The sequence below is a fragment of the Meleagris gallopavo genome, chromosome 5 (assembly GCF_000146605.3).
Source record: "Meleagris gallopavo isolate NT-WF06-2002-E0010 breed Aviagen turkey brand Nicholas breeding stock chromosome 5, Turkey_5.1, whole genome shotgun sequence".
In the NCBI taxonomy this organism is placed as follows: Eukaryota; Metazoa; Chordata; class Aves; order Galliformes; family Phasianidae; genus Meleagris; species Meleagris gallopavo.
Window position 1 is genome coordinate 49,076,652 of NC_015015.2, and position 12,673 is coordinate 49,089,324.

The window sequence follows — 12,673 nt, forward strand, 5'->3', positions numbered from 1 at the left end:
TGGTTGTTGTATGCTTTTTTCTGGTTTTGAGTCTATATACTGAGTTCTGAGGATGGTTTTCCTCAGGCTTTGTGGTTTATTGAGATGCAGTGAGGCTTTCTTCTGGGATGGGAGGATGTTGAAGTGTGGATTCTTCACTAAACATCTCTACACACTTGCTCCACTGGTGTTGGTACAGGCATGAAGTAGCATCAATGGTGGGTTGAAATGATTTTGTCTTTTGATTTAAGAAAAAACAGTTGGCATCGGAAACAAAAGAAGGAAACTTCCTTGTGTGTTCAGTCTGTGGAGAATTTCAAACCTAAAATGTAGATGAAAAATGACCTACAAGAAAATACGTTGAATTATAAGTACTTAATTACAAGATGTTCCAGGGAAGATTTAGATTGTATGTTGGGAAAAATTTCTTCATGGAAGGAGTGGTTGGGCATTGGAAGAGGCTGCCTATTGAAGTGGTGGAGTCCCCATCTATGAGGTATTTAAAGAGGTGTGTGGATGTGACTCTTAGGGATGTGTTTAGTGGTTGACTTGTGGTGTTAGAATCATAGAATGACTTAGGTTGGATTGGACTTTAGAAATAATCTAGTTCCACCTCCTCTGCCATGGGTAGATTTGCCACTTAGTAGATCAGACTGCTTAGGACATCATCCAACCCTGATTTCAATGCCTTTAAGGGATAGGGATGGTGTTTAGGTAATGGTTGGACTTGATGATCTTAACAGTCTTTTCCAGTCAAAATTATTCTATGATTCTATAAGTCAGAAGTCATTCAAAGCAAGCTTTTGAATTTAACTTGAGGTATTCTTCCTCTGTTCCTCTGCTAATTCATTTCATGCTGGCCTAGAGGTGTTGTAGTCCAGGAAAATGGGTACTGTAATTCATCCTTCGGTTACATTAATTATTTTCTTAGCTGCCTGTCAGTTGTACTTGGTCCTATTTAATTAACCAAGTGGCCGTGTTATGTACACCTATCTCCTCTGTCAGTTAGACTTGTGTCACCTGTTTTCTAAATGTGGGAATGACGATGAAAAGTTTGAAAAGGTGTTTAACGAATAAAATCTTGATGCTTTGTTCTAAAACAATGCGTCTCATGCACTGGTATTGCATGAGATAAGGAAAAACTGGCAGTGGGGTTGTGTGGACTCCAAATATCTTGTGTAGAATAGTAGTGGTTATGTGCTTTTTACAGTAGCATATGAGTAGCACTGTGCATGGTTCTGCACCAGCACACCTGCTCCTATATACCCCTTGCTGCTTTCTCTAATGAAAGGTATAACTTCAATATTACTGACATTTTTTCAGCAACAGAGATGGAAGGATACAAACTCTGCTCTTTCTTGTTTTAGAGTGATGGCAAAATTTAACTGAGACTGCTTTTAGGAATCGGTTTTAATACTTGCCTCTCTAGAGCTTTTACAAATGTTGAGTATTTTACAAATTTGCTAAGCTTAGTATATTTACACATATGTCCACTTCATGTATGTGCTGTGTCCACATGATATCTTTCCTTATTGATTTCTGTTTTTATGTAGTCTCTTTTTTTTTTTTTTTGTTGTCTTAACTGGAAAAAGAGATCTTTGTTTCTCAGAGCCTCTTTTATTTTGTTTCTGCTCCACAGAAATTATCTTAGAGCATGGACACCAGTAAGAAGACAGAACCCCCTTTATCTGTAGAAATGGTGCAACAAAGGGCCAATCCTGATCGCAGTCCTTCAGCATCAATTTATGTTCCAGAGCAAGGTGGCTACAAAGAGAAATTTGTAAATGCTGTGGAAGATAAGTATAAGTGTGAAAAATGTCACTTCATCTTATGCAATCCTAAACAGACTGAATGTGGACACCGATTCTGTGAGACTTGCATGAATGCCTTGCTGAGGTATGTTTCCCGTTGTAATGAAACATGTTTAAAACTTGAGAACTACTGAAAATAATTTGAACACCACTTTAGTTTGATGTGTACTGTAAGCTAATGCCCTGGGTTGGAAGCAGTCTTTAACTTGCTGGTTGCTTTCTTATTTCTTACCCATGTGCTGATGCAATCATTTGTCTTCTATACTGGGTGAACTTGAGATAACTAAAATTTTGTAAATATTATCAAAATTGCTTTAAAGTGTTTTAATCCCTTGTGGTGGTGCATAAAGTAAAAACTTAATTGTCTGGAATGTAAACTGAAGAGCTGTTTCCCATGACTGCTGACATAACTGTTTTGATCCAAGGTCCATTTGATAATATGGAACGATGGCTGTGTGAAGATGTGAGCCTGCAAAGGCTCATTGGAATGATAGTACCTAACCTACTGGTGGACTCAGATTTACAGCTGACTGGTGGGAGCCTTGGATAAATGTTAATGGTTGTGGAGCTTCCTTTCCTCATAAAGCGCCAGAAAACACATAGAATTGCTATGTTTTATGGGTTCCAGTAGGGTCAGGAATGCCAGGGCATAAAATGTGTGAGTGAATGTTTTACAGATAAAATAAACGCTGAAAGATGTAGGTAAGAATAAAAGTGTGGTTGTTTAAAAAGAAGTATCCAGATTTTAAGAAGTATCTGTGCATCAGTAGAAGTATATATCTTTGTCACTCAACTTTGATGCATTGCTAGTGATTGTATTTAACAGTGTTATTTTGACATTTGGTCTGATGTTTAGAGATTGTTCTTGAATCTTCAATCTCCCGGTGTAAATAAACAGTCAGTACTTCCATTCACTAGGAGGTAAGCAGAGGTGCAGAACGAAATGAGCTTACTGGATATTACATATTGCACTACCAATATAGAGAGGATTTAACTTAGAAAACTCTGGTGACTTCCTGCTTACTTTTTGTGACCATCCTAACTCGAGGCAGTAGTTTATATTTCACTTTTCATCTCAGAAAGATGCACATTAAGAGTACGTGCTATATGGTAGAAGAGGTTGCATTACAGGGTTATTACATTACCCTGTCAGACGATAGAGAGTAACCTCCATACTGAGGAAATGCAAGTGTCTGTAGCTCACTAATACATTCCTGTAGGCCTTTTGCTACAGCATGCCAAATTGGAATGAGATGAGAAAGACTTTTCTTTCAGTTCTTCTGGTAAGGTGTAGTTTGTTGTGAGAAATGCAGTTATTTCTTTCTGAATATACGTTTTTGGAAGGCTCTTACATGGTTAATAGCAGTGACTGCAGAAAAGCAAACACCTGGCATGCTTGGATGTGTGCAGATGGACAGAGCAGACCCTTAACAATCCAAGCAGTAACAATTCTGGCATTGCTGGAATCTGGGCAATTTTCCTTCCCTGCTGAGAGACATGCACATGTGCTTATTACAGTGTAGCTAGAATATGTGTTATTTTACCTTCCTTTCTTTTCAACCAGTTTGCAATTGAAAAAGACACATAGGTAAAGACCATCTACCATACTGCTCTTTCTTTCCAGTTATTTCACTATGTTTAAGTGCCCGTTGCAAACAAATCCTGTACAAAATTTTTCATTCAGTGTTGATATGCTGCTGCACTGATTACATACTACTAGGTTCTGTTCCAGGGTTATTTGAGGACAAAGAACTAGCAGTCAGCGTAGCTAATGCAATAAAGATGTCTGCTCAGTATGCAGCTGTAGTTTAACAGAACAACTGGGATGCTTGAGTGAATTCAGTAAAAGCAAGGGAAGGATGACATTGTATCAGTATGCCCTTATGTTGATTAGTTTTCCCTTCTCTTTTTATTCCTAACTTAAAAAAAAAAAAAATTACAGATGTTGAAGCTGCAAGGCAGTTAAGATGCATATACATTCCGATGTATAGAATGGTCATTTCAATGAGTAAAGGCCAGTGAGGTGATTTGAAATAACTATACTAATTACATAAAATAATCAAACCAAGTTGGTCTTTTACGTTGATCTGCAATGCTGCCAACAATGGCAACTTGTATAGTCTGTCAATTAGTTGCCTTGCAAAAGAGTTTACCTGGCAGTTACCTGGTTCTTTTCATCTATGAATCTCAGTGCTTTAAGAGAGAAGTTGCTATGGCTATCCTCATTTTATGTGGAGAAAAGGAACTGTAGAGGAATAAATAAATTTACTCAAGATAAAGAGAGCTGGGATCTGTAGCAGCTGTTAAAACCAGAACAGGATATATAACTCACTGTCAGCAAGAGTGAGGTTTAATTATGTGTTGTTTGAAAGAGGTCTGGATAATAGAAAGAAGCAATATTTTCCATGTTTGCATTGACAGACAGAAAATTGACAAGAGCTGTGGATCGGGTACAAGTTTCATGAGGAAAACCACTACACAGGTGGCTAGAGGCATAGTGGTGGTTTTATTTCCTCAGGAATTCCAGACTCAAGTGTTCAAATTTTTTGAGGTAACATCATGTTGCCTCAATCCAGAAAACTGAATTCATTTTTAACATTTGAAAAACACCATTGAATAATTGTAACTAAGTAAAGTGCCTCTTAAATTGAAGTTATTAGGCTCTTAAAACTCAGATGAGTTGAAATACAACTTCTTTTTTCTCTGCAGCACTCCGAGTCCAAAATGTACAGCATGTCAAGAAAGCATAGTAAAAGACAAGGTATCGTTAAACTATTTCTTATTCAAGAGTATTGAATTGTGTAGCATATGTGTGTTAGTATTTTGTGGCCATTGTTTCATAACAACAATGAGACTCGTAACAAGCTACTTTCAGAAGATAGTTTTGTTATAAAATCTAAGCTGTGAATACATGGATATTCTGGGAAGGCAGCTCATTCTTACTGTTAACCACGTGACAGAGAACAGAATGTGCCAGCTTCAACCTTAATGGTCCAGCCAGATGTTGCTACTGGTTGTCATAGCTGAGAGCTGCAGCAACACTTTGCAGTTGTTCTCTCATCAACAAGAGGATGGTAACAAATACTGCATCTCGTGTAGGTATTCAGAGACTGTGACAGATCTTGGCAAATCTTACTCCTCATTTGGCCACAGACCAACATCTACTGTTGACTAACTTTGTTTTACAGGTTGTTTCATGAGCCGCACTGGAACCGTAGCAGTGTGAAATTACAGTAACTGTTACAGAATCAGGCTTTTTATATGTATAAGTTATTTCATGCTTAAATTATAATCTTTCACTTTTTTTTCACAATAAAACTACTTGTATGAAAGAATGAGGGGTGAAGAAAATTATTTGTATATGATCTGTGTAGTTTTTTACATCAAATTTGTTGACAGTATTGAGTAATTCTTTCTGTGTGTGTTAGTAGTCTTTACTGCTTCAATAAATGCTTCTAGAGTAACCATTTCAAGAAAGCGTTAGTGGGTACATCAGTCTCTCCTCATTTTAACACCAAGTGTTCTCTGAACAGTGCTTAACAAATCAGCTTTGACACAGGTGGGCTCTTGAGGAAATCAGACCAGTAATAACGATGTCTACTTGATTCATTATTTCAACGCAGGCTTTCTGGTTCTTAACACATATAAACATGTACATTTGTTAGAAAACTTCTTAAATTTCTAACATAGGAGGATGACATGAAGGGCAGTGTATTTTAAATACGTACGTGAGACTAAGTGTGCATATCAGATGATGATTTTCGTGAAACTGGAAACCTCTTTCTTCCCACAGAATGCTGGTGTCCAAAATCACTAAACAGCCTTCAGACATTCTCTGCAAAACTTCAAAAATCATTTTCTTATTATAATTTCAGTTGGCAAAGCTGTGCTTAGCAACACTGAATTACTTTGTGGGGAAAAAAAACAACAAACACAACCAACCTACAGTGCTGAAAATTGGTTATTTAAATGAGATTTGTTGATTCATTAAACTTACATCTGAAAAGTAAACAGGAATCGGTGACCTGTGTCAAATAAGATTTGGATGAGATTGTTTGCAGTATTTCATTCTTTACTGATGCTTGGAATAGATTCATAGTCATTGTGGACAGTTCTCATCCCAAAAACAACTTTTCGTTGTTATTAAATGTTTGTATGCTGAACAGTTCTGTAGATACTGCATATGCTGCAGGAATGCTGCATCACATAATTCCATTTTTCGGCAAAGTAGCCGTGGTTGAGCATAGATCTTTGGTATTTCTGAACAGTCACAGAAGAAATTACAAATAACTGGAAGTTGTTATTCCTTCATTTTGGACTAATAAGTAACAGTAACAGTGTTCAGTAACAGTATTCAGTTCCCAGTTTCTTCCCTTAGCAACAGGATTTCTTGATAGTGCCATTACATTGCTTCTGAATCAGAGGCTTTGTGAGATGTCATCTGTAAAAGGTGAAAAATCCAAGACCCCGAGCAATCTGCTTTTAATTTCTTGCTGTTCTGTTATAGGTAGAAATGCTGAAAATCTTGTAAACACTAAAATTGAAAGATATCTGAAACTTACTTGTCAGTGAAATAACAAACCTCCTCCAAACTAAGACCTTAAAAAATGTCTTTAACTGTATATTACCGCTGAATTGAAAATAGGTGTTTGAACAAACTAGATTAGTTTTTCTCTAATCTGCTGTGCTTGGACTCTTCTTTATCTTACTCCTAGCCTCTCAAATAACCTGGAGAGTTCTAGCTTGTGCCTATTTTAGGCAAGCAAATAAACAAAAATCTTAGTCTTTTCTTCTACCTTTACCCTTTATTTTATTAGAGCTTCTGTCCAAATACCTTCTTTCACTGGTCTGCTTCATAGTGGAGTGGTCTGTGATGTGCATGTTTAGTATTTTATTTTTTGCGCATAAAGCTAGAATTAGATGACGTTACATTGTATGATTTCTGCTTTCCTTGAACTTTCATACTCTTGAGAGCTTTTAAGTTTCTAAAGTGGCATGTCCTTTGATTTTTAATTTTTAAATTAATTTTTTCCAGGTATTTAAGGATAATTGTTGCAGGAGAGAACTACTTGCCCTTCAGATATACTGCAGAAATGAAAACAAGGGCTGCAAAGAACAACTTTCCTTGGGTCAATTACTGGTAAGTAATCTAAGAGTCAGAAGCCTTCTTATTTTGTTAAAGAATGAGAAGAAATCTTACAGATGAAAACCTTGGCCAGCGTCTTGATGTGCCACATGAGTGGTTGATCTGAATGATTTATGAAGTTGGAACAGAATTGAATTGTTTTGAATCCTAATGTGTACTTTAAAAATGTGACATTTTTGGGGATGTTTTTAATTTCTATTCCTTATTATTAATGATAATTCTCTGATGTAAGTGATTTTTGCATGGAAATATCAAACCTTTGGTTTCTCCTGGCTTGCCCAGATGTTTGTAGCTTTGTTTCATTAAGGCATAACTTAGCAGTAACCCAGTAACTTAAGAGTCAGAAGGGATAATTACACAGTAGCCTGCAGATAAATATGTGAGTTCTTAAACTTGCTTTGAGTGAACCAGTTCAGGTATTTTAAAAATACTCTTAAAGTAGCATATAGGTTTATATGAGATAATATATGTTGAAAAAGAATGCTTACATTTTTCTTAAATAGCCTGTTGTGGAATTTTGAATATTTACAGTATTAAAGTTGGTCATGTACATCTTTGGAGAAGATTTTACTGTATTCTATGTGAAAGGAATGTAAAGTCAGTAATGTGATTGTGAGAAGACTTGTTACCATTTGCTTTTGCATAGTGTACTGCATAAGGTAACTGCCATCTTGAACTTCGGTTCTAACCTTAATTTGATTTTGTGTGGGACATCCGCAAAGGTTAGAAGAGGTGCACAAAACTTAGTTGGCTTGACTAATTTTTATTCATCTTTCAGATGCATTTGAAAACTGATTGTCAGTTTGAAGAACTTGCATGTCCTCGTGCTGATTGTAAAGAAAAATACTGAGAAAAGATTTGCCAGACCATATAGAGAAGACCTGTAAATACCGGGAGACAACTTGTAAATACTGTAAAAGCCAAGTCCCAATGATTATGTTGCAGGTGCAGTATTCTCTTGTATATAGAATGAGATTCTGTATGTTAATTCAGAGTAGTAACTCTTCTTGTGCTTCTGTTTAGTTGCCAATAGAATATTGTCTTCTCAGGTGGACTTAAGTCAAAACGGAAAGTAGGCTTGCTTTTTTTTTTTTTTTCCCCTCCAGTGGAGGCACTAGCTACTGCACTGTCTGGGAAATGTTTTCTTTGTTTTTCTGATATTCAGATGCTACAGTTAAAAATAGTAATAAATTCAAATCCATTCCTTGATGTTAATTCTAAAGTAACTCCTTGTTTTGCTTTTCCGTTTTGCTTAAATGGACATAATAAATGCAACTCCCATCAACAATTAAATGTTACAATGGAAAAGCATAAGCATAGCAATTGACTAGAGAAATAATGTCATTTTGTCTACTTCTTCTTTGGTACTCTGTGAGCTGTTAAAGGAAAGAAGACAACAATGTGATTAAAAAAAAAATGTATTAGCCTGATAGTAACAGTACATGACAGGCCTAGACTGACTTCCTGCTGTTCTAAGTAGGTTGTCTGATAAGCAGCATATTGTGAGTACAGTGCAGACAGTGAGAACCATATTTACATTACGTGTAGTTATAAGCTGTTTGCATATTTCCCATTTTACTGTATTATGCTGAATCTCTCTTACTCCTTTACATTTCAATGATTATTTTATGTTTACATAGCTTTATAGTTTGACCAAGAGTGATCATTCTCACTTGTATTCTTGTGTTTTTAAGTAAAGTACTGTCATCATGAGAAACCTCTTTGCTCAGAGGTGTTGTTACTAAAAAGCACATGTATCCAAGGGATGGAGTACTTCCCTTGTGAGAACACGCAGAGAGAGCTGAGGCTCTTCAGTGTGGAGAAAAAAATGTTCTGGGGAAATCTGATAGCAGCCTTTCGGTATCCAATGAGGGACTGTAAGAAAGAAAGGGACAGGCTCTGTAGTGGGGTCTATTGTGATAGCTCAAAGGGAAACGGTTTCAAACTATAAGAGAGGAGATTTAGATTTGGTATAAGGAAGACATTTTTTTACAATAAGAGTGGTGAGGCACTGGCACAGGTTGCCCAGAAGGTGATGGATGCCCCTTCTCTGGAGACATTCAAGGTCAGGCTGGACAGGGCTCTGAGCACCTGGTGGAGCTGTGGGTGTCCCTGTTCAGTGCAGGGGGCTGGGCTGCATGGCCTTTAAAGGACCCTTCCAACTCAGATTATTCTATGACTCTTACTGAGTTTTGGAAGTACATCTGTCTTCATATTATTTGAGTATATCCTTGCAAGGTTTGGTACATTAATAATTGTGCAATTACTCAGCATTAGTTGGCAGAGATGTAAAAATGTATATTTTTGGAGAAAATTATTTACACTGTTTATTCTTGCATATGCAAAGGTGAAACTGTAGTTAGATTATGAACGCTATTGTCTCAGATTTTTCTTTGGGCTGGGAATTGATAATAGACAAAGAATGGTGTTTAAAAATATCTTCTATCTTAGTAGACAAAAACAGTCAATAATAGATTAGTTAATAATCAAATTAATTAATAATCAAATTAACAATATGTATTGTACAGCTGTTTTCCATATCTAACCAACATGCTCATGGGTTTCTTGCAGTCAATTTATTTATATAGGGGCAATGCAGTATCTACAGGTATGTTTTTGAGTCTGAAATCATCCATACCTTTTGAGGAACATAAAACTCTGTTTACTTTCAGATATCTATCATTTTATTTATTTATTGACCTAGATTTTTTTAAAGTTCAGATACTAGAGAAATGCTAATGGTTTTATTTTTTTATAGTCTGAGTATCATCTCTTTGTACTTTACTAATGAGAATTAAAAGCTTAATGAGACCGAACATTTGAACGATAGGCTCCTTTTGATTTGAGGTTTATCACCCAAAGGTTGAGTTCATCTCTAGCTTCAGTAGCCTAAATTTTTTTTATTGTAATAATGACTGAAATAGGCCTCAGTGACTTGAATTGAAAATGGAGATAGAGGGAGTGTACTGAGAAAAAAGGTATGCAAATGGAAACAAAAATAATTTTACCAGAGTACTTCATAGAATCCCATGACCTGTATGGTAGGAAATCCCCATTGTTGAACGCAGACTCTTTAGTTAACAATGTTAGGTCACTCTCCTCTCCTCTCCTCTCCTCTCCTCTCCTCTCCTCTCCTCTCCTCTCCTCTCCTCTCCTCTCCTCTCCTCTCCTCCCCTCTCCTCTCCTCTCCTCTCCTCTCCTCTCCTCTCCGGCATTTGTCTAGCCTGCGCTGTTGTTAGGTGACTTAACCTATTAATTTCTCTTGTTTAAACCATATGTTAAAATTTTCTTGCCACAAAGCTACCTTTTCCTATAATTTCTGGCAGACAAAGCTGCTGCACTATAAAACAAACCAATAGCTTGAAATCATTCTGGCGTATGTTTTTCTATGTTCTATTACTTGAAAGTGCTTCTCCTATAAAATTCATAGTTAGATAATAGCGTTATGATATAGCTCTAGAAGGACAATAATTTGAAATATAGCTGAACTGACTGGACCAGCCACTAGGGAAGACGTGGCCTTGTCACATTGCTCCTTTCTTGCTATGCTGGAGCCAGATGTGTCCTTGCTTCCTACCGTCAGTGTACTGTTGCTCTGAGGAGGTGTTTTCCATCTGTGCTAGCATTGCCTCTGTTCAGGTGACTGTGTACTGGTATGGAGGAACTGAACCTCCTGCCACGCTTTAAGAAGCTATCCCGTCTGTTTAGTTAAGAAACTACTTGGTCTTTCTTGCTTATCGGAGGGATTGCAGGATAGACATGCTCCAGAATGGCATGTTTGATGTGTTTGGTTCTTTTTTTAAGTTGAGGTGGAATATGTTCTCAGATGCTCACAGATTTGGCTGAGACTTGAACCAAGACCTTTCATGTCTCTGAACTTCGGTCTCCTCTACTTCTTGATTTTATTTCAAAGATAAACATTGCTACTAGGCAAAAATGGCATGCTACGTGTTCTTCCTTTTCTAGTGAGCTTATAAATCTAAATTTTTGGTTCCTTTGCTTTTTTTTTCCTTAAGCACTAGACATGAAACAGTTTGTTTCAAGTTGAATGGGACATTTCCTTGACATGAAACAATTATTTTCTTCCATATTTTCATTTTGCTGAGAAAAACTGAGAAGATATGTAAATTCAATTAGATTAGGTCTGGTTTTCTTCCCTCTGTATGGTGATAGGGTTTGACAGCTATACTAAAGAATCTGTCATCATCTAGGTTCAGATGAAAATGCCTGTCTAGCAGTATGATAAATTTCAACATATCTTTGAACTTCGGGTTTGTAGCAGTGAGACTTGGTATCAGATATTTGGGATAAGGGTAATATCCATATGTAGGAAGAAAAGGTTATCTGAATGTACAAGAAATATTTCTGAAGAGCTTTTCCGTGTGGCGTATGTTCTTATGAAATGGATATCTGCTGTAGTTCTGTTCACTGTCAAAGATGACCATTTTTGTGAGTAATTCTTGGAGAAGAAAACCTGACTTTATTATAGTCACATTGTTTTTGAGTAAAAAGATGATAAAAGATGAAACAAGTGGATTTCTTCTCCATAGGAAAAATAAGAAAATTCTTGTTTTTCCTTTAGAATGTCAATATATTATCAAAAGCATAAATGGACGTTTCAGCATTGCAGTTCTGTAACTGTTTACACAATTGGGATAAACACTGAAAAAAACTGTTTTTGAATTATTGTAGGATACTTTTCTTTGCAGCTAAGTCCTGTCATTCATTTCAGAGCATGAGCTGATCTGTGGTTTGTTTGCTTTCTTCTTTATAGAAACATGAAGATACAGACTGCCCGTGTGTCATGGTTTCATGTCCTCATAAATGCAGTGTTAAAACACTTATGAGGAGCGAGGTAAGAAGTCTTGCCCAGTGTTGTGCTGAAAAATTGAATGTCTTTTTTTTTTTAGTAAGATCTCGCAAGAATTTTGCCAGAAGCCATTTCCTTTATAAAAATGTGAGATCTAAAGAAAAGCTTTTTCTACCACACAGTTAAGTGTGATAACACTCAAGTATCTTTAATGATTTATTGAAAAAACGATTTAAAAAAATAATTTATTAGTTTTGTGTCTGTATTATAAACTTTGCTTGCCCAAGATCAGCACATGTCTTTCCTGCTTTCTTTTTAACGTCCCTACCCTGATGTAAAGCATTTGTTGATCACAGTAGAGCAGCATCTTGGGGCAGTGGTAGCAACTATATTAAAATAGAATGAGTGAGTGAAATTTTAGTGCATGTTGACAAGAGTTAGTAAAGACTAGAAAAATATAAGTGAATTGCTAATATGAATTATTTCATGGAAAAAAAATAAGGTTAAGATTATTAAATTTGGGGAAAAAATAACTGACACTTGGAGAATTAGTGTAACGTAGAGGGTAATACAACACTCCTACAACCATGCACATGCAAAAATGCATTAACATTTCTCATAGTATGTAGAAATGTATTAATATGTAGAAACTTAATCCAATCTATATATCACTGCAAAACAAAAAGAAGCACACATCTTTGAACAGAACCATGTTCTTGTTTATACGTAGCTTCTGTCAGACTTGATATATGTTATTTTTTTTCCTCAAAAAAGAACTTGCTTAGGATGGCAAGAGCTTATTTAAGTTTTCAGCACTCTGTAAACCTCATTTAAGGAAAGCTGAGTTTCTGATCTGAGGATGAACTTTTCTCTTTCCAATTATACTTGCTTCCTCAGTTAGATTCTTCTATTTTTTTTTTTTTCCTT

At 36.2% G+C, this 12,673-nt stretch overlaps 1 protein-coding gene across 1 annotated transcript in view; it reads left to right on the forward strand.

The window, feature by feature from the left end:
• TRAF3 (TNF receptor associated factor 3) overlaps positions 1–12,673 on the forward strand; it is a 68,696-nt gene that overhangs the window by 34,315 nt on the left and 21,708 nt on the right. Inside the window, 6 exon segments of the mRNA XM_019615896.2 lie at positions 1,619–1,875; positions 4,500–4,551; positions 6,826–6,930; positions 7,715–7,778; positions 7,781–7,881; positions 11,711–11,791. Coding sequence (XP_019471441.1) covers positions 1,634–1,875; positions 4,500–4,551; positions 6,826–6,930; positions 7,715–7,778; positions 7,781–7,881; positions 11,711–11,791 — 645 coding nt within the window. The 5' untranslated portion in view covers positions 1,619–1,633.